Raw genomic sequence first — 23,073 nt, 5'->3', positions numbered from 1 at the left:
TAGGCTCGTTGTCCTGTTGAAAGGTGAACCTTGGCCCCAGTCTGAGAACCTGCTCCAGAGCGCTCAGGATTTGATCAAGGATCTCTGTACTTTGATCTGTTCATCTTTCCCTCGATCCTGACTAGTCTCCCAGTCCCTGCCACTGAAAAACATCCTCACAGCATGATTCTGCCACAACCATGCTTCACGTAGGGATGGTGCTAGGTTTTCTCCAGACATGATGCTTGGTATTCAGGCCAAATAGTTCAATCTTGGTTCATCAGACCAGAGGATCTGTCACTGAGGAGTGGCCTCCTGGCTGGCCACTCTACCATAAAGGCCTCATTGCGGAGTGGTGCAGAGATGATTGCTCTTCTGGAAGGTTCTCCCATCTCCACAAAGGAACTCTGGAGCTCTGTCAGAATGACCAACGGGTTCTCGGTCACCTCCCTGACCAAGGCCCTCCTCGCCTGATTGCTCAGTTTGGCCGGGCGGCCAGCTCTAGGAACAGTCTTGGTGGTTCCTAACTTCTTCCATTTAAGAATGATGGAGGCCACTGTTCTTGGGGACCTTCAATGCTGCAGAAATGTTTTGGTACCCTTCCCTAGATCTGTACCTCAACACAATTCTGTCTTCGACCTCATGGCTTGGCTTTTGCGCTGACTTGAACTGTCAACTGTGGGACTTTTTATAAAGACAGATGTGTGCCTTTCCAAATCATGTCCAATCCATTGAATTTACCACAGGTGGACTCCAATCAAGTTGTAGAAACACCCCAAGGATGATCAATGGAAACAGGATGCACCTGAGCTCAATTTCGAGTCTCATAGCAAAAGCTCTGAATACGTTAATATATCTTGTTTTTCTTTTTATAAATATGTAAACATTTCTAAACCTGTTCAGTTTGTCATTATGGGGTAGTGTGTAGATGGAGGATAAAACCTTTTTCAAATCCTTTTAGAATAAGGCTTTAACGTAACAGTGGAAAAGGGGAAGAGGTCTGAATACTTTCTGAATGCACTCTTTATTTGTTACTGTGCTTTTCACAGGTTTGACACCAGCTGTGGACCCTGAATTGAAATACTATATCAGTGTTTTTGGTTCTCTTCTAGGAAGATATTGTGTGTCATGTGAGTTGGTATAGGTCAGGAGTGACACAGTAGAAGGAATGTATGGGATAGTGTGAGTTGGTATAGGTCAGGAGTGACACAGTAGAAGGAATGTATGGGATAGTGTGAGTTGGTATAGGTCAGGAGTGACACAGTAGAAGGAATGTATGGGATAGTGTGAGTTGGTATAGGTCAGGAGTGACACAGTAGAAGGAATGTATGGGATAGTGTGAGTTGGTATAGGTCAGGAGTGACACAGTAGAAGGAATGTATGGGATAGTGTGAGTTGGTATAGGTCAGGAGTGACACAGTAGAAGGAATGTATGGGATAGTGTTAAAAGGTTTACTTTTAGAAATGCAGCTTTATTGATTTTACTATCTTTGTCCTCAGAAATTGTTCAAATGTTGACATTGATTTAGCTATTTATGCTTGTGCAACTAAGCTCTAGTCTATCAGAATGATATGTTTTTGTATTGTCATCAAATCTTTTTCAGATTCTGTTAATGAACAAAAGTGACCTCTTCCAGGAGAAGATCTTAAACTCAGGAAGGCATTTGCGACTCTACTTCCCTAGTTACAAAGGTAAAATAATAATATTGGTATCAATTCTAGTTAGTTTTTGCTGTTGTCCAAGTCAGTCAATCCAAAAACATGTGGAATTGTACTTGTCAAAGAAATGATGCCTTTTGCATTATTCCTAAAATAATCAATCTGTTTTATTCCTCTGCTGATTTAGCGAACACCATTGCTTTTAGATAAAGCTGTGAAGAGAATAAAATGACCTCTCTTCACGTGTGTATTCTTCGGGTACAGTTGAAGTTTGCATACACCTTAGCCAAATACATTTAAACTCAGTTTTCACAATTCCTGACATTTAATCCTGGTAAAAATTCCCTGTCTTAGGTCAGTTAGGATCACCACTTTATTTTAAGAATGTGAAATGTCAGAATAACAATATAATTATTTATTTCAACTTTTTTTCTTATATCACATTCCTAGTGGGTCAGAAGATTACATACACTCAATTAGTATTTGGTAGCATTGCCTTTAAATTGTTTAACTTGGGTCAAACGTTTCGGGTAGCCTTCCACAAGCTTCCCATAATAAGTTGGGTGAATTTTGGCCCATTCCTCCTGACAGAGCTGTTGTAACTGAGTCAGGTTTGTAGGCCTCCTTGCTCGCACACACTTTTTCAGTTCTGCCCACACATTTTCTATGGGATTGAGGTCAGGGCTTTGTGATGGCCTCTCCAATACCTTGACTTTGTTGTCCTTAAGCCATTTTGCCACAACTTTGGAAGTATGCTTGGGGTCATTGTCCATTTGGAAGACCCATTTGCGACCAAGCTTTAACTTCCTGACTGATGTCTTGCTTCAATATATCCACATTTTTTCTTCGTCATGATGCCATCTATTTTGTGAAGTGCAAGAGTCCCTCCTGCAGCAAAGCACTCCCACAACATGATGCTGCCACCCCCATGCTTCACGGTTGGGATGGTGTTCTTCGGATTGCAAGCCTCCCCCTTTTTCCTCCAAACATAACGAGGGTCATTATGGCCAAACAGTTCTATTTTTGTTTCATCAGACCAGAGGACATTTCTCCAAAAAGTATGATCTCTGTTCTCGTGTGCAGTTGCAAACCGTAGTCTGGCTTTTTTATGGCGGTTTTGGAGCAGTGGCTTCTTCCTTGCTGAGTGGCCTTCTAGGTTATGGTGATATAGGACTCATTTTACTGTGGATATAGATGCTTTTGTACCCGTTTCCTTCAGCATCTTCACAAGGTCCTTTGCTGTTCTGGGATTAATTTGCACTTTTCGCACCAAAGAATGTTCATCTCTAGGAGACAGAACGCGTCGCCTTCCTGAGCGTTATGACGGCTGCGTGGTCCCATGGTGATTATACTTGCATACTATTGTTTGTACAAATGAACGTGGTACCTTCAGGTATTTTTGAGGTCTTGGCTGATTTCTTTTGATTTTCCCATGATGTCAAGCAAAGAGGCACTGAGTTTGAAGGTAGGCCTTGAAATACATCCACAGGTACACCTCCAATTGACTCAAATGATGTCAATTAGCCTGTCCGAAGCTTCTAAAGCCATGACATCATTTCGGGGAATTTTATAAGCTGTTTAAAGGCACAGTCAACCTAGTGTGACCCACTTTAATTGTGACACAGCGAAATAATCTGTCTGTATACAATTGTTGGAAAAATTACTTGTCATGCACGAAGTAGATGTCCTAACCGACTTGCCAAAACTATAGTTTGTTAATTAACAAGAAATTGGTGGAGTGGTTGAAAAATGAGTTTTAATGACTTCAACCTAAGTGTATGTAAACTTCCGACTTCAACTGTATGGTCAATATTGGTCCTGGTGGCTATTCAGTGCATTTGAAAGTAGACTTATTCCACATTTATGTTACAGCCTTATTCTAAACTGGATTAAAATAAATATATTCCTCATCAATCCACACACAATACCCCATAATGACAAAGCAAAACAGGTTTTTAGAAATGTTTGCACATTCTTTTAAAAATGAATATAACTATTTACACAAATGTTCAGATCCTTTACTATGAGACTTGAAATTGAGCTCAGGTCCATCCTGTTTCCATTGATCATCCTTGATGTTTCTACAACTTGATTGTAGACCAGTAAATTCAATTAATTGGACATGAGTTAAAGGCACACACCTGTCTATATAAGGTCCCACAGTTGACAGTTCATGTCAGAGCAAATCCTAGCCATGAGTTTGAAGGACTTGTTCGTAGAGCTCTAAGACAGGATTGCGTCGCGGCACAGATCTGGGGAAGGGAACCAAAACATTTCTGCACCATTTAAAGGTCCCCAAGAGCACAGTGGTCTCCATTTTTTTTAAATGGAACAGTTTTTGAACCACCAAGACTCTTTCTAAAACTGACTGCCCGGCCAAACTGAGCAATCGGGAGAAGGGCCTTGGCCAGGGAGGTGACCAAGAACCCGATGGTCACACTGACAGAGCTCCAGAGTTGCTCCAGAGTTACTCTGTGGAGATGGGAGAAGATTCCAGAAGGACAACCACATCTGCAGAACTCCACCAATTAGGCCTTTATGGTAGTGGCCAGACGGCAGCCACTCCTCAGTAAAAATCACTTGGGAGTTAGCCAAAAGGCATGAGAAACAAGATTCTCTGGTCTGATGAAACAAATATTGAACTCTTTGGCCTGAATGCCAAGCGTCACGTCTGGAGGAAACCTGGCACTATCCCTACGGTGAAGCATGGTGGTGGCAGTGTCATACTGTGGGATTGTTTATCAGCGGCAGGGACTGGGAAACTAGTCAGGATCGAGGCATGGATGAACGGAGCAAAGTACAGAGATCCTTAATGAAATCCTTCTCCAGAGCGCTCAGGACCTCAGACTTGGGCCAAGGTTCACCTTCCAACGAGCCTAAGCACACAGCCAAGACAATGCAGTAATGGCTTCGAGACAAGTCTCAATGTCCTTGTTTTGCACAGCCAAAGCCCAGACTTGAATCCCATCGAACATCTCTGGAGAGATCTGAAAATAGCTGTGTAGCAAAGCTCCCCATCCAACCCGACAGAGCTGAAGAGGATCTGCAGAGAAGAGTGGGAGCAACATCCCAAATACAGGTGTGCCAAGCTTGTCGCGTCACACCTGTTACGAACTGGCTCGTACCCTGTAACAGAGGGAGACGATGGGGAGATAAAGAAATGTTGTGTCTTTGGCTATGCCGGATTAAGTGATATTGACATGCTATTCTATAAAATAATTTCTCTGTAATTAATATTACCTGATTAAGCTAATCAGGTAAATGTAATTAACTAGAATGTCGGGGCACCAAGAAATAATGTTTAGCGCTGTTATCTTCCGAATAAACTCTTAAAGACCTGGTAATCTTTTACCTCAATAGCAGTCAATTTAATCGTCACTTTATTTAGTCTAATCTGAAAGTTGAAAATGATTGGTTATCTTCACAAACCCTGGCTAACAAGTTGAATCAGCAATACAAAATTTGGTTTAATTATTTATTTACTAAATACCTAAATCACACAGAATTACATCTACACAGAATTGATCATACATTGATTGCAAATTGTCATCAAGGAAAACGTCCCTAGCGGAAGGAACGGATACAACGGCTGGTTACACAAAGAAAGGGGGTTGGGTTTGAGTGAAAGAGCGGGAAGACTAAAGAACAAAGGGAGAAGCTATGTCTCTATCGGGCCGTAGGCAGCTATGCTATCGTAAATACAGTGTCTTATGCATTCTATATAACCACCCATTTGAAAAAGGAAAATGCAATCAATATTTACTCTGAGCTGTGCTTCGGTAGATTGGTCGTAGATAGAAGGTTTGGGTGGTCCAGCATGGTTCTCTGATCCTCTGAAGAATGTCTAGTGGTGAATGGATACTCTGTCCATCCTCTCCTAGCCCACGTTTAGCGGACGGAGAGGGTATCACTTCTCTAGTGAATAAGAGTTCAAAGTTCATACCAAGTTGCCATACTTTTAAGCTCATGCTATATTCTGGCTGGTATAGTCGAATTTCATCCTTTCGGTGTGTTGACCGTCATCTTCACGTTGAAATTCGATGCTAATTTCGTTATGTTCTTGTCGTTCAACCAGAGCTCACGCTGATGTTGGCTTAGTTCTGTAGGTGACCTTCTTTTTAACGCGGGGACCACAAGTCCACGTCCTTGGAACAGGAAGTTACATTTTCGTAAAGGGGCTTATATAGGGTTGGGGGAGAGGGCCGTGTTTCATAGTTTACAACCGATGTCTGTTCACATGGGCCACTGAGTTGAGCATAGTTCACTCATGAAAACCATTTCTCTCACTTAGGAGCTAAAATTACATTTCATATTTAAACATTTAAATTGCACAACAATTCCATGTGAATCTGATAGTTTGTCGTCCTATCATCAGTAATAATGTCTGACGCCAACTGATCTGACATCATATTCATTAAGTACCAACGCATATTTTCAACTGGTTAGATTACCCAAATAGGGTTCCGTTTCCCACCATTTGATGTTCCCAGACTCTGTTAACAAAGGGATTTTCAATAGTCACATCGGTAGAGAGGGGAAAAAGGGAAAGGTATTTATTGAGGTCATAAATCTCCCCCAACAGGCCAACGTCATGACAGAAATAACGGACATATATTTATTAAATAAAGTAATATATCTAAGTAACAATGGGATGTGTGTGTGTGTGTGAGTGGATGCTTGCATAGAAGGTGATAATGAGGAGTGTTGAGAGGTGCCAAAACCCTATTAAATAAAACAAGAGAAAATAATTCGGCAGACAGTGGGAGTGTTAGCAAACATTTCTAAAATCCTGTTTTGGTTTGTGTGTATTGATCAGGGGGAAAAACACTTTAATACATTTTTGAATAAATATGTAACCTACCAAAATGTGGAAAGTCAAGGGGTCTGAATACTTTCCGAAGGCATGTCTGGTTTAATGATTATATATTTTAGAGCACAAAATGTACCCCCTGATTCGGTTTAAGCATTGTTTTAAGCAGTTCAGTGTTTTGTATTAAAGTGTGAGAAGAAAACAAGGGGAAAACCAGGAAAAAATTGCGGAATTTGGAAAGACAAAAAAAAAATCATAATTAGGCAAATTTGAAATGGTTTTAAAAAGCTTTACTAACATTTTCTGTGCATGACAGGACTTTAGAGCCTGTGTCATTTTGCGAAATGTCGAGGTCAATATCGGCTATGCACCGAAGAGGGAAAACGGTTGGGCCGTCCTAGAAGTGTTTTAGTGAAATATAATAATTTTGCCATTGAGACGTTTTTATCCAAAGGGACTTAGTCATGCGTGCATACATTTGAACATATGGCTGGTCCTGGGAATCAAACCCACTATCCTGACATTGCAATGCTCTACCAAGATGCATGACAATGTTATAAATGCTTTGTGAAGCTTCAATTGAATGATTTATTAAGCTGTGCTTATGCCACCCTTTTATAAAGCACAGGTTTGTAATATTTAACAGTGGGTTATGGTATATTTGACATTGGTGGTTGTCACACAGTTATGCCACTTGTATGAACCCTTTATAGAGCATGACATACGTTCTACATTTATATAGTGTTTAGAAAGGCTATAGGCTGCATGTCATTTTAAAGCTGGGACTGGTTTCTCCATATGGAGAATCCCTTCTTTGCAGGCATTCCTGTGTTACTGTGTTTTCTATGGGAATCCCCCTCCAACATACATCCAGAATCCACATTCCGGTTTATGCTGCCACATTCTTTAGACTGGAACTACTGCACTTTCCCCTGCAGCATGAGGGGACTCCTACTCATAGCATTCCCAATGGGAGTATCAAGGTACAAGACAATGGCTGGGGTTTAAAGTGCACCCTATTCTCTACATGGTGCACTACTTCTGAACAGAGGTCTATACGACACCATTTCAGACACAGCCACTCAGGAGCCAGAATGTCTTGCCTGGGGGGTTATCATGGCAGACCGATAACACCTCACTTATACACAGCCTCTCTGGTCCTAAGGGCTCTGTAACAGTCTTATATATTTCACTCTCATCCCTCAGAACTGGAGGTGTGGTAATTAAAATGGAGGTGATTCAGTTGAGCTGCAGGGGTTGTTCTCTCTCTGTTTTTTCCACTCTATAAGAACCAAGTTGTTTTGTGTGAACTTGTCACGGAACATAATTTCACTTGTTCACTGAGTTTCAGTTCATCATGCCTAAATGAGACATTTATCTCCAGACACTGGATTTTTTCAAACCTTTAAATTTGTCCATGATTTTGAAACATGTACACACCTAACTAATACTGTGAGTCCTTTCTAAAAATACATCTAGGAGCAAGGCTCAGCAGACATTCACCGTTTTTCATTTTTAGGACGCATGATTGCTACTAAACATGTTTCCTTACAGCACTCTTGTACCAGAGTCAGTCTTTGTAATCGTGTGATGGAGTTGATGATGATATGGAATAAGCTACAAGCCTATGGAGATGGACAGGGGTGGACTGAGAAAATATATTTGCCAGAGAATTTGTAACACCAGCTTTTAATTTTTTTGAGGCCCCCTTCATTAGCCAAATGATCACAGCACAAAAAAACTAAATTCACTTAAACATGGGCCAGCCCATCAGGCAGTTGTGGGAGATTGAACTTGAAATTCAACTCGTATACTTAACTCAATTGGGTATATGTCACTCAACTGAGGGGACTTCTCTGCTACGTCCCCTTATACAGGAGCCGACAGGGACGTGGATGCTGCCTCGCGTCACATCACTGGCATGTTTGTGGCCTGCAACAGAACCCCCAACAAGCTTGTCTTCCACCACTTCACCACCGCCACGGACACACACAACGTACGGGTGGTCTTCCACGTCGTCATGGACACCATCGTCAAGGAGAACTTGGAGGCGGTCTCGTTGCTATAAGACCTGACCTGGGTGCATTTGACTGCATCAGTGCCTTAAAGACACTTTCTAGATTTTATTGATGGATATTTATTTTTATATAATTTAATATAGGTAATATTTACTAATATAGATGGACATTCCTCATTTTGAATTTTTTTCAATAATCATGTTGGTGTTGACATTGTGTTTTAATTCAATAAAATAATGTACAGGCCTTACTTGTCTTTGGTAATTATTTTAAGATAGTGGCAGATGTATGCCAAGCTTGAGTGGTTTGCATTAAAAATGTCTTAAAACATTTACATACAAATAGGTGTCTGGGTGAGAATTGTACAAATGTGTGAAGCAGGATTCATTTAGACCTATAGGGCAAAATCATTTGAGTGCAATATAAGATGTATTTATTCATTAAACAAAGAAATTAATACATATGTACATTGCTATGCATGACATAATATGATTTAACAGACGGGTATTACCCGTTAGGGGAAGTAGTAGTCAGACTGCGCATGGCAGTATGCTAAAACAGACATTCTCACAACATTTGTGCCATATTTGTGAAAATAAGAAACATTCGCTTCCATCGAACATTATCAGTCCATCCACGTTCGCGGTGCTGATCATGCTTCCACACAGTCCAATGAGTCGAGCGATACGAACACGTCTGCTTTACATTGAAATAACCTTGAGCCATCCTGAACAAGTTCGCAGCTCTGCAGATTCGGTGTGATATCTTTGATACAAATAGCCTGGGAAAAAACAAGACATTTTAATCAACATAATGCAACATTAACGAGAAAGTTCGTTGATGTTCAAGACCTGTGGCTGTTTGAGATTCATTTCCCCAAAATGTGGATTTTGAAAATAACAATTTGACTTTAAACTGATTATAATATGTCCTTTTCTAATCTAGTCCAAACTTGACTGTATAATGAGGCTGTAGGCTACTTGGTGGTGCGCTGGTGCTGAATGGACAGCTCCTTCATGATGACCCAGTTTCAGGGTGTCAAAACAGTTTGAAATATAAAAGTAGTCTACAAAAAAAAACATAATTGCACTACTTTTATTCTTGTGCCCTGAGCAATGTTTAACTTTTACGCACCTTTAAGCACTTTTACGCATTGGTGCGCATTGCTCAATTGGACATAAGTAATGTAAAATATAGCCTCTTACCATAGATTTAAGGACCGAATTCAGTCGACTGCTCGGTTCCGAGAGGATGCTGTTCACCGTAGACTCTCCGCTGTCCGCCACCGAATCGGTCTCGGACCTCCTAACATATGGTGATCTCCGGATCCCGGACAGCAAACCCGATGCTCTGCCCACCGAGTAGTAGCTTGGGCCGGAAACTTGCTTGTACCATGCTTCGGTTGGGTTGCAAGAAACCAGCATGGAAATAGCTACAATTACTAAAGCAAGTTTAACGGACCTCTCCATGTCGAACACTGTGTGAAGTTCTCGTTCTTGCGCTCCTTTCTCCCTATAACTTCACCCCAATGACAACTTGGTATATGTTTTTTTCTCATTGTCCTCTCTTATATAGTGACCTCGTGATCGTATTTAAATTTCGTCAACTAGGCTACGATAGAGTGGGTGATTCATATTCCGCTTGATAGAATATTGTGTGGATTGATCCGTTTTACGCGTTGGAGAGCCAGGGACGTAGGCTTGTGGAGTCTGAAGGGGGGTATGGTGTCAGACATGATCTGACGTTTAATTTAGATTAAGCGAATATATTTGTTTATAAAACTGCTGAAGAGTAGTAACGTCAGGTTCTGCACACATCAAAACACTTTAACCACTTTAATTTTCTGACGATTTACAAGGTTTACAATTCACAATGCTGCTCAAGTTTCCTATATACACTGCTCAAAAAATAAAGGGAACACTAAAATAACACATCCTAGATCTGAATGAATGAAATATTCTTATTAAATACGTTTTTCTTTACATAGTTGAATGTGCTGACAACAAAATCACACAAAAATTATCAATGGAAATCAAATGTATCAACCCATGGAGGTCTGGATTTGGAGTCACTCAAAATTAAAGTGGAAAACCACACTACAGGCTGATCCAACTTTGATGTAATGTCCTTAAAACAAGTCAAAATGAGGCTCAGTAGTGTGTGTGGCCTCCACGTGCCTGTATGACCTCCCTACAACGCCTGGGCACGCTCCTGATGAGTTGGCGTATAGTCTCCTGAGGGATCTCCTCCCAGACCTGGACTAAAGCATCCGCCAACTCGTGGACCGTCTGTGGTGCAACGTGGCATTGGTGGATGGAGCGAGACATGATGTCCCAGATGTGCTCAATTGGATTCAGGTCTGGGGAACGGGCGGGCAAGTCCATTTCAACAACGCCTTCCTCTTGCAGGAACTGCTGACACACTCCAGCCACATGAGGTCTAGCATTGTCTCGCATTAGGAGGAATCCAGGGCCAACCGCACCAGCATATGGTCTCACAAGGGGTCTGAGGATCTCATCTCGGTACCTAATGCAGTCAGGCTACCTCTGGCGAGCACATGGAAGGCTGTGCGGCCCCCCAAAGAAATGCCACCCCACACCATGACTGACCCACCGCCAAACCGGTCATGCTGGAGGATGTTGCAGGCAGCAGAACGTTCTCCACAGCGTCTCCAGACTGTCACATGTGCTCAGTGTGAACCTGCTTTCATCTGTGAAGAGCACAGGGCGCCAGTGGCGAATTTGCCAATCTTGGTGTTCTCTGGCAAATGCCAAATGTCCTGCATGGTGTTGGGCTGTAAGCACAATCCCCACCTGTGGACGTCGGGCCCTCATACCACCCCCATGGAGTCTGTTTCTGACCGTTTGAGCAGACACATGCACATTTGTGTCCTGCTGGAGTTCATTTTGCAGGGCTCTGGCAGTGCTCCTCCTCGCACAAAGGCGGAGGTAGCGGTCCTGCTGCTGGGTTGTTACCCTCCTACGGCCGCCTCCACGTCTCCTGATGTACTGGCCTGCTCTGGACACTACGCTGACAGACACAGCAAACCTTCTTGCCACATCTCACATTGATGTGCCATCCTGGATGAGCTGCACTACCTGAGCCACTTGTGTGGGTTGTAGACTATGTCTCATGCTACCACTAGAGTGAAAGCACCGCCAGCATTCAAAAGTGACCAAAACATCAGCCAGGAAGCATAGGAACTGAGAAGTGGTCTGTGGTCCCCACCTGCAGAACCACTCCTTTATTGGGGGTGTCTTGCTAAATGCCTATAATTTCCACCTGTTGTCTATTCCATTTGCACAACAGCATGTGAAATGTATTGTCAATCAGTGTTTGATTTCACAGAAGGGTGATTGACTTAGAGTTACATTGTGTTGTTTAAGTGTTCCCTTTATTTTTTTGAGCAGTGTTTTTATTAATGTTATGTTTTTATTTTATTGGAAACCCACTGTGAAGTTTAGCATATAGCCTACCTAGCCTACAGTAAACCTTAAAAAAAAAATAGATTTCTCAGTTTGAGTTTTTTCAATTGTAGTATAAACTATTCTCTGTTTTGACTAATATTAATTTTAGGTTTCACAAATGTATGGTGCATGTTCATATAGTTGGTTTATTCTATACATCTTCTGTGTGGAATAACGCATATATTTGGGAATAATTTACTTCTGGAAATGTGAGTCAAACACAGTAGTCTGCCACCATGTGGACAATGTACAACACCACACACAATCACTTCAGTGTAACAATATTCTCCTTATTTGGTCTGGACCGCAGCAGAAGTTGTGATTGGCAGGCCTACTTTTTTGCACTGAGGTGAGGGTACAATCTGGGTCAACGCCCTCAACCTCCACAGGTCTCTGTTCATGGCTAACATATAGTATAGTAAGTGGAAATGACTTACGGTGCCTTCAGAAATTATTCACACCGCTTGACTTTTTCCACATCTTGTTGTGTTAAATTGACTGAGGTTTTGTGTCACTAGCCTACACACAATACCCCATCATGTCAAAGTTAATTACAAATTAATTACAAATTAAAAGCTCAAATGTCTTGTTTCAATAAGTATTCAACTCATTTTGTATGGCAAGCCTTCTGTTGCATGGACTCACTCTGCAATAATAATGTTTAACGTTATTTATTTTATGACTGTACCCCACACATACAATTATCTGTAAGGTCCTTTAGTTGAGCAGTGAATTTCAAAACAGATTCAACCACAAAGCAAGGTTTTCCAATGCCTCCCAGAGAAGGGCACATAAGGGCACAAAAAATAAGTAGACATTGAATATCCCTTTGAGCACGGTGAAGTTATTAATTACACTTTGGATGGTGTATCAATACACCCAGTCACTACAAAGATACAGGCATCCTTCCTAAATAAAAGTTACAGAGTTCAATGGCTGTGATCGGTGAAAACTGAGGATGGATCAACAACATTTTACTTCCTCCACAATACTCACATAAATGACAGAGTGAAAAGAAGGAAGTCTGTACATAATACAAATATTCCAAATCATGCATCCCGTTTGCAACAAGGCAGCAAAGTACAACTGCAACAAATGTGCCGAAGAAATTAACTTTATGTCCTGCATACAAAATGTTATGTTTGGGACAAATCCAATACAACACATCACTGAGTAACACTCTTCATATTCGAGCATGGTGGTAGCTGCATCATGTTATGGATATGTTTGTCATCGGCAAGGACTAGGGATTTTGTTAGGATAAAAATAACCAGAATAGGCAAAATCCTAGAGGAAAACCTGGTTCAGTCTGCTTTCCAACAGACACTGGGAGACAAATTCACCTTTCAGCAGGACAACAACCTAAACACAAGGCCAAAGATACACCATTATTGCTTACCAAGACAACATTGAATGTTCCTGAGTGGCCTAGCTACAGTTTTGACTTAACTCGGCTTGAAAATCTGTGACAAGACTTGAAAACTGCTGTCTAGCAATGATCAACAACCAATTTGACAGAGCTTGAATAATTTTTAAAAGAATAATGTGCAAATGTTGTGCAATTCAGGTGTGCAAACTCTTAGAGACTCACCAGAAAGACTCACAGCTGTAGGTGATTCTAACATGTATTGACTATGGGGTGTGAATACTTATGTTAATTAGACATTTCTGTATTTAATTTACAATAAATGAGCAACAATTTCTAAATAAAATGTTTTCACTTTGTCATTATAGGTTATTGTGTGTAGATGGGTGACTAAACAATCTAATTGAATCCATTTTGAATTCAAGCTGTAACAAAACAAAATGTGTAAGAAGTCAAGGGGTATGAATACTTTCCGTTGTGCCTGTGGTAAAATGACCTGATTTGGTTGCAGAGAGTGTCTCTGATGTCAACAGGACTCTCACTCAGCTCATTAGCTTGCTGATACACACAGACGTTTTGATGACACTTGCAAAGACAGTTTGCCCTTTTGCAGGGCAGCTTCTGATGAGTAACTCCAAGCCCCAAAATAAATTGACACAAAACGTCTGTGTTTTAAACTAGATGACTGAGGTTCACTCTGCATTTCTGACTGCTATATTAAGAACTCCGACTCAAGTGAAGGACCTTAGAGAGATTGCTGTTTGGCTACAGAGATGAGTGTTGGGCTGACACAACCCATCTGCATGGAAATAGCTCTGGCTCTACTCATTTTGCCAGGTAAGAACGACAAAGGAAATAAAAAAATAAACACTAGGAAGTCATGTATTATATGTATCATGTATAATTAGTGGTATACAATGTATTGTGTCATGTTGGAGTCACTTTTATTGTAAATAAGAATAGAATATGTTTCTAAACACGTCTACATTAATGTGGATGCTACCAGGATTACGGATAGTCCTGAAAGAATCGTGAATAATGATGAGTGAGACCGTTACAGACGCATAAATATCATACCACTCCAAAAATGCTAACCTTCCCGGTTATTGTAAGGGTTAGCATGTCTTGGGGGTATGATATTTATTATCCGTAATCATGGTAGTATCCACATTTATGTAGAAGTGTTCAGAAACATAGTCTATTCTTATTTTCAATAAAAGTCTAGATAAGAAAAAGTGACTACAAAATTATACAATATTGCACTATAAGTTAATTTGTCCAAATACTTGACACCTTAAAACGGGGGGACTAGATACATGAAGTGCATTCATTTCTAAATGGTCAAATATATATAGGAAAATACCTTCAGATGAAAGGCGACATTCTGTATTGTCACCTCACATAAAACATTTGATCTCAAACCCAAATGCTGGTATAGAGCTTCACTGTCTAAATACAGTGCCTTGAAAAAGTATTCATACCCCTTGGATTGGTATTACAAAGCGGGATTAACATTTATTTTATTGAACCTTTTTTTGTCAACAATCTAAACAAAATAACATGTAATGTCAAAGTGGAATTTATTTTATTCATATAAATTAAATAACAAATATAGCTGTTGCATAAGTGTTAATCTCCTTGAGTCAATACATGTTATAAACACGTTTGACAGTAATTACAACTATGTGTCTTCTTGGGTCAGTCTCTCAGAGCTTTAGCCACCTGGATTGTGAAATATTAGCCAATTATTATTTTCCTAATTCTGCAAGTTCTGTAACTGTCACCAATGGGGCGGCAGGGTAGCCTATTGGTTAGAGCGTTGGACTAGTAACCAGAAGTTCAAATCCCCGAGCTGTTGTTCTGTCGTTCTGCCCTGAACAGGCAGTTAACCCACAGTTAACCCACTGTGCTAGGCCGTCATTGAAAATAAGAACTTGTTCTTAACTGACTTGCCTAGTTAAATAAAGGTAAAATAATAAATAAATACAAAATGGCCTCATGGTAACATCCCTGAAAAGTTTCCTTCCTGTCCTGCAGCTCAGTTCAGAAGGACGACTCTATCTTTGTTGTGTCTGGGTGGTTTATAACATCATCCACAGCATAATGATTAACTTGACCATGCTTAAAGATATATTCAATGTCTGATTTATTGTTACCAATCACTGCCATTCTGTATGAGGCTTTCCAAAGGCTCCCTGGTCTTTGTAGCTGAATCTGTGCTTGAAATTCAATACTTGCCTGAGGGACCTTACAGATGTTGTATGCATTGGGACAGAGGAAGGGTTAGTCATTCAAAAATCATGTCAACCCCTATTTTTTCACTCAGAGTGAGTCCATGTAACTTATTACGTGATTTGTTTAGCCAAATTTGACTCAATCTGAACTTGAACAAAGGGGCGGAATACTAATGCAACAATTATATTTTAGTTATGACATTTTTATTCATCTTTAAAAAATGATTGAATTTTTCTTCCATTTCTTTGAGTATATTGTTGACCAAAAAGTGACAATTAAATCAATTTTCATCCCACTTTGTAGCACAAAAAAAATGTGAAGCAATTCAAGGAGTATGAATAATTTGGCAAGATGCCATAAATACATAGTGTAAATCAATAAAACATAGATCTTTGTTTCAGGGGTTTTGTGCACCGACTGGCTTGTGGCATATCAACCGAAAGAGATCTGTGCAGTAAGAGGCTCTTCTGTTGTCATTTCATGCACATTTCACTATCCTGAGAAGCTTGATAACAAGAACCTAACAGTGGAAAAAGTCATGTGGAGTCAAGGGAGGAAACAGTTTTTTGATGGCCCTTTCATCACTGAGAGTAATAATAGAACTCATTCCAGCACCAAATTTGAGTACGTTGGTAACAAAGTTCATAATTGTTCTTTGCAAATCCACCAAGTAGAGCAGAGAGACAGTGGAGAACATGCATTCAGATTTGAAACTAACAACGGCAATTGGACGGGAAAGAACGCTACAAACGTGAATGTTTCTGGTAAGTCTGTTTTCCATCCTTTGCTTCAAAAGTGAAATGTTCTTAGGTCACCATTGCATTGTCAATAGATTAGGACATTTCCAGTTGTTTTTTCTCCACTTTTAGAGTTGTTCATTTCGATGACAACACCCAAAGTAGGCGAACCAATAAAAGAAGGGGATTGTGTGAATCTGACCTGTATGTACAACTGTTCATCTGCACTTATGTGGTTCAAGAACAGAAAACCCCAACTCTTTACCTCCGTGACATATCCTTTCAAGACTCTGGAAACTACTCATGTTCGCCAAAGCATTACAACAGACCACTTTCTGGGGTTATCAGGGTCAATGTTGAATGTGAGTAAAGGAAGGTTTTATCAACAAGTAACACTGTTTTCTAAAAAGTCACTGATGGAGGAATACCTGTCTGATCTCTTTCAGATGGCCCTAGGAATACCTCAGTCTCAGTCTGGCCGTCGTCTGAAGTTTTGGAGGGTAGTGATGTTACTTTGACCTGCAGCAGCAATGCTAACCCAACATTGAACTACACTTGGTTTAAAATAGATGGAGACAGTTGTCTGGAAATGGTATATCAGGCTGAGCTACAGTTTAATGTTACTCTCACTGGTAATAGTGGGAAATACTTCTGTGTCGTCAGCAATAAGCATGGAAGACAGAATTCCACTATTCTATCACTGAAAGTCAAAGGTAAGTACAATAACATGTTGTAACCACAACGGGTTACAAAGAGTAACAATTCCAACAATCAGAAATCTGAACAACTTAAATGCAAAAACAAATGCACTTGTCTTTTCCTAATAGCACTGACTTTTCTTATAACTTCTTTATTGAGGAAAAATGTGTTTACTATGACTGTGATATGTGGTTGTCTCACCTAGATATCTTAAGATGAATGCACTTTGGAGTCACTTTGGACAAGAGCGTCTGCTAAATTATTTAAATGTATTTTAAATGATAATGCTTTTGTGTTCATATGCAGATCATGCAAAGGGGATGGTAGCTGTGACACTCACGGTACTTATTGCAGTTCTTGCTGTTGTGCCAATGATTATCATTGTGCCTATGGTTGCTTGGCATCTTGTTGCTCACAGGTACGTTTTACCCACTATTTCCTCAAACTAATATTTTTAGCTGATTTACTATGCATTCTAAATGAGTCAAAATCATGCTGCCTATTTGTGTGTCCCCAGGAAAAAGACTACAGCACCAAAACCACACACAGAAGAGAACACACAGGTGACAATATGTTTTAAACCGTTTGTTACCAACTATGTGTTCCCAGCCATGTGTTCCCAGCTATTTGTTCCCAGCTATTTGTTCCAGCTATTTGTTTTGGGCTATGCACGTATGTCATATTTGTGCTTTTGTGTTGCAACCAAACAATAATTCTTACATCCTTATCCTCAAACTAATTGTGATGATAGTCATGCAGGGTCAATGTTTGAACCCAATGCGGTTGCAGCACAGTGTGCCACAGCTATCACATGTACAGAACAAAATGCAGGCAGTCACTATTTATGCAGTCTTCACCACAAAAACACCCACAATGTTCGTGGTGAGACACAAGCAGAAAATCCTGCAACCAGTATAGACTGTAATTGTATATGTCTGTGTGTGGGTAGGAGCAAGTGTACTGGCAGATTCACAGAGGAAATTGATGTGAAAGTGTGATCATTTACAATAAGGAAGTGGAAATATCGTAGCTGAACTTTGTTTTGCCCAGATATTTTTTAACTATTGTGCAGAAAGTTCTGCTGTTCACTGCCAGTATTTTCTCTGTCTCTATCTCACTGTGTCTAGACCACAGAAGCGCATGTAACCAGCCTCACATCAGACTGTAGTCTGACAGAAGAGTGGAGAGAGGAGGAACCATCGCAACAGGAAGATGTCAGCTATACAACAGTGCACACCAACACCAAGCAAAGGGCAAACATGTAAGTAAAGTGATAATTGATTAAACAATACACAAATCAATGGGTGATGTTACCTTAACCAACTGCACTGTGTTTGTGTTCACGTCCTCTGTTAGAGAACAGCAGAACAAGGAAACTACGGCCATCTACAGCTCTATATGGTAAGACAGCTACTTTAAAGAAATACACTTAATATGAACATTTTATTTTGATTTTTTTGTGATAACCAATAACAATATGTTTCTGTTTCCACATGTTCAGGGAGCAACAAGCCAAGGAGGACCTCTACAGTGTAGTATCCAGGTACCAACCAGTTATATCCTCTCTGCAACAAGGACAATGACCGTCGCAATGACAGGCCTGCGTATAAAGGGAATGTAGTTTTACCAACGACACTTCTTCATATTCTAACGGTCTACAGCCATGTTTTTAGACCTAGTATAAACCAGTCTTTATCAACAATGATTTGAATAATAACAATTAGAATGTAAAAGAAAATGGTAACAACAATAGAATTCCACAACCATGATAATGACTGTGTTCCTGTTTGTAGACCCACTCCTAGGGGGAAACAGGCCCAGGATGACCCAGTCATCTACAGCACTGTGTTCAGGTAACACATCTCAACTAAGACTTTGTGCCACTTTGGCTGCGTTTAGACAGGCAGCCTGAAATTCTGATTTCTTCACTCATTTTATTTTTTTTACCAAGCAGATCAGATCAGCTCTGAAAAAGATCTGATGTGAAAAGATCAGAATTGGGCTGCCTGTGTAAGCATAGTCTTTATTGCCTTGGTGTTTTAAAATAAAACAAAACATTATGATCATGCAGTTCTATTACCATAAACGTAAGGCAGATATTTTCAGAAGTAAAAATCTAATCTGTGTTTTACAGTGTACATTGACCCATTCATACTCTCTTTGAGCTTTGTTTAAGACTTTATTTTGGTTTCAGGCAGTAGTTGAGATGTTGCCTGGCTAACCAAACTCCTTGCTCCGGCCAACCGCTATGCCACGCCCACAGATGTTAGTGTCTTCCGAGTCTGGATCGGAGTACCTTCCTGACAATTTCTAGAATGCAGACACATTCTAACCACTCGGATTGGTCCCAGAAACTGATGGGTTGGGCCAGAGCCAGTACACACGTGGGTAAAGCGCATTGATAGAGGACTCATCTTTTTATCTGTGACATAGCGTCTGTGACAGCATGTGCAGCACCATTTAGGCTATCTTCATTTTGAAGTAGTTAATTTTCTTCTTCAGGTTGGCTGATCCCTCCTGATGACCCGGTTGGACATGACTCCAACATGGCCACCAGGAGGGATCAGCCAATAAAAGTTGGAAGTCCCATCCAGTTGATTACATTAAAATGGTGGAAGCCCTCAAAGGCGCTTTTAAAATTCTTCATTGGCTTTGATACTCTGATTGGTTAGAGATTATCCAATTGCTGATGACCTAATTCTGACTTCAGCTGCGTCTGTCTGACTGAAGTACGTAGCAAACAGAACGGCTGAAGATTTCAGTTACCTTGTGTCGTCAGGCAAGTTGAGATGGTGAACCTCACACAATGGACCCTGAGGATCTATTAGACTCCACTAGAGGTCAGAACAGAGCCTTTGCATGATGAATGAACTCACAGCTGTGAACAGAGGAAGAGATTATGATATCTGCAGTATACCTGAGACAATGCAGATGGCCACCTTGGATATCTGCAGTCCAATCATTTAAATATTCCATAAGAATAAAGACTCCAATATTTAGAGACATTGTTTCTTTTGGTTTACTTTTTCAATGTATTTCACCTAGTCATATGCATCTGGCAATGCATTTGACATGTATTTTGAAAACCCTTTCCTGCAGTCAAACGACCAAAAGCACCCTCATTGGTAGAATGTAAATATTTTTCCTAATTTCCTAATTTTAAACATTATATCCGGTGTTCTATTTAAAGACGATTTGGTTATATTTCGGTCTTCTATGATGTATATAAAGTGTAAACTTGGGATGCAAAATTGAATAAATTTAAACTCTATGTGACATGGTACAGGTGTCTTCTTTTGTTAAGCCCATAACCATGTGTGTGATGTATATACTTCTGTTTTAAAGTAGATTTGTTTAAGATTACCAAGAAACACTGTGGCATTGATTTAGCCCCTGCAGAAAAAAGCACTTTCATTTCATTGTATGTACTTTAGAGCTATCCTTAGCCATTATACTTTACAGTCTTAAGTAAAAATGTAAATAAATACATGAAGCGTATCAATCTAATTTATTTAGGTTGTATTTGTTTATGCAAATCCAAACATTAATCCATCACCTCTCCATGTGCACTCCTTCTGTGACCTACAGGGGATGACATAGAAACTCTCCTCTGAAACCCTCGTAAATGACAGATTTCCTCATAGAAATAGATCTAGATCCATCACAGAACATACGACTTGAATGGAATGTTCTTTCTAATAATTCCACTTCCAGGACTACTCTCCATTTTCTGAGCTGAAGCATCACCATGGCATAGCCCCTTGACCCATGACCTCATCATCTGAAGGTCATCCTGCTCTCCGGCTCCCTGAGCGAGACGGCCGGGTGCAGGGGATAGGAAGGCACCTTCTCGAAACTGCGGAAGACCCTGGCTCTGGACACAGAGAAGAAGGAGGTGACCCTGGTCACAGTCTACTTACAGCCCAATCTTACCAGGGTGCTACTGAGAGAGGTAGGGCTGAATGTTCCCATTGTGGCAGAGTCCTGAGTTCCCTTTCCTCAGCCTTGCAGTAGTGTTCTCCTGAGTGTCTGGCTCATCCCCTTTTTCTTGTTCTACCTCCCTCTTTACTTTTTGATACCTCTTTTCTTTCTCTATGTCTCTCTTTTCTGGACCTACTCTTGTCTTTTTCAACTCTTTTTTTGAACCACCTTGCTCTCTTCCTTTTGGCGTCCATAGAGACCATTCCCCACTCTCTGCTGTTCTATCCATTCCTTCTGAGGGCCTCGAATGTACCTCCTGCCTCTTACAGTCCACCTACTTCCTCTTGGCGAACGCTGCTGCAAAAGCCTTTCCAATCCCCCACTTTCCAATCCCCCACTTTCCAATCCCCCACTTTCCAATCCCCCACTTTCCAATCCCTCACTTTCCAATCCCTAACGTTCCAATCCCTAACGTTCCAATCTCTCACTTTCCAATACCTAACGTTCCAATCCCTAACGCTCCAATCCCTAACGTTCCAATCCCTAACTTTCCAATCCCTAACTTTCCAATCCCTAACTTAGCAATGTAAAGAATGTTAGCTGACATGGGCTAATCGACTATCTGTGACTGACATAAGAGTAGAACTGCTGATGCACAAACACATTTTGTAATTGAGTCTTGTGTAGTCTACTATTCCAATTCACAGAAATTTGCCAGTCTCACATTCTGAAAAAATATATAAAATGCAAATGTTTGGAATGGACTTGACTCAACATTATGAATCATGACATCATGCTGAACCAAGGAGAGAGGATATTTTCAATTGGGTACAAGACACTACCGTCTGTCACGTTCTGAATGTTGTGCTCTGTTGATTGTGCCCGTTTTCCCCTTGCATACATGAGTAATGGAGGTGGTTTGGTGAACTACGTTTGGTGAACTCGTGATGACCTTGCCTAAGACCAGGACCTGTATTCATAAAGCGCCTCAGAGGAGTGCTGATCTAGAAATCAGATCCCTCCCTGTCCATATAGTCTTACTCATTATGATCCAAGATAAAACTGATCCTAGACCAGCACTAGCACTCTGACATGCTTTATAAATACCGGCCCTGAAGATGAATGCCTAGGATATAGTTCGAACCCCAGTCAATAACACATGCTTACCTGTGTCCTCGTGACACTGCAGGATGGCGTCTAGCTGGACCACCAAACCTCCATTCAAGACGAGCAGATTGGACGCCATCTTCTCCACGGCCCGGCTGTCCAGCTGAATGTCAGGGCAAAGAACCTGGTCAACCTCTTCTTTCGATAACTCATCATGTGGTTTATAAGAGGAACACAAAGCTAGATTAGTTCCCCCTTGTCCCCCACCCTCATCATTCTTGTACTCGAATGACAGTAAAAGAATGACAGCACAAACAGCAATTATGTTAGCAAACTTTGCATCTCCACTGTTCTTAAAGTAAATGTATTTTTGTAAAATATTCAGTGGAAATTGTTAAAAGTAGTCCTTGTGCATAGAGTTGTACGGGTTGTTTAACTTTTCAATCATTGGTTTCTGCTTGACAAACATTTTAAGGGGAAAAATCGGAGTCTCAGCGTCACTCTGTTATCATGGAATTGCCCACAATTAAGATGCAATGATCAGTCACCCTTCAGATTTCCTTACTAGTAATAGGTACATTAATAAATCAATGTCTATTCGTTGCAAAAACTCCTCTTCACTTCCCATCATTGCCAACCCTCAGTCGACAAGCAGCCAAGCTGTATTCTAGACTTACTGTAATATGATGCCAGCATTGTATAAAGTTCTCACTTTAGAGCCTGCTCTGGCCACTTGGCTGGAGGTACAGCAGTAGTAGTAGCCTACTAGGGTGGTGTAGAGACAGCTGAGTCACAGTGATTGTAGAGAAAACGTCTGGGGGAGCTGTACACAGAGTACCCCCATCCACGCAGGGTGTATGGGGAAATCCCTGGGCTAGAAACCTGATCTGTGAGATCCACTGTCATAAGTGGATGCTGCTCAGTGTTCACCCTCACCATTACAGTAGAGGAGGACTTGTGCCTAAAAAATACATTGTTATTATAATGTTCATGCAATTAAGTCAGATATCATATTACTTTGAATCTCATTCAAATTCTATGATTAAATAATTGCACAAAAAAGCAAATGTCAAAG

The 23,073-nt window shown here is 40.7% G+C and overlaps 2 protein-coding genes and 1 pseudogene across 2 annotated transcripts in view; 2 read left to right on the top strand and 1 right to left on the bottom strand.

Moving 5' to 3' along the window:
• LOC139401843 (guanine nucleotide-binding protein G(o) subunit alpha-like) overlaps positions 1-8,516 on the top strand; it is a 30,974-nt gene extending 22,458 nt beyond the window's left edge. The window contains exons 9-10 of the mRNA XM_071145827.1: positions 1,584-1,671; positions 8,326-8,516. Of these exons, the coding sequence (XP_071001928.1) occupies positions 1,584-1,671; positions 8,326-8,516 (279 nt within the window). The remainder of the gene's footprint in view (positions 1-1,583; positions 1,672-8,325) is intronic.
• A 602-nt stretch (positions 8,517-9,118) lies between these two features.
• Positions 9,119-9,935, bottom strand: LOC139401842 (neuropeptide B-like). The gene is made up of 2 exons (XM_071145826.1): positions 9,672-9,935; positions 9,119-9,247 (listed from the first exon to the last, which is right to left on the bottom strand). Exons 1-2 carry the CDS (start codon positions 9,933-9,935, stop codon positions 9,119-9,121), a joined length of 393 nt encoding a protein of 130 aa, XP_071001927.1.
• A 3,957-nt stretch (positions 9,936-13,892) lies between these two features.
• LOC139401839 (B-cell receptor CD22-like) lies at positions 13,893-22,165 on the top strand (annotated as a pseudogene).
• Positions 22,166-23,073: the final 908 nt, after the last annotated feature.

The sequence above is a fragment of the Oncorhynchus clarkii genome, unplaced genomic scaffold, assembly GCF_045791955.1.
Source record: "Oncorhynchus clarkii lewisi isolate Uvic-CL-2024 unplaced genomic scaffold, UVic_Ocla_1.0 unplaced_contig_2986_pilon_pilon, whole genome shotgun sequence".
Taxonomy (NCBI): Eukaryota; Metazoa; Chordata; class Actinopteri; order Salmoniformes; family Salmonidae; genus Oncorhynchus; species Oncorhynchus clarkii.
The sequence above is the reverse complement of the archived record's forward strand: the minus strand, read 5'-3'. Positions and strand labels throughout refer to the sequence as shown.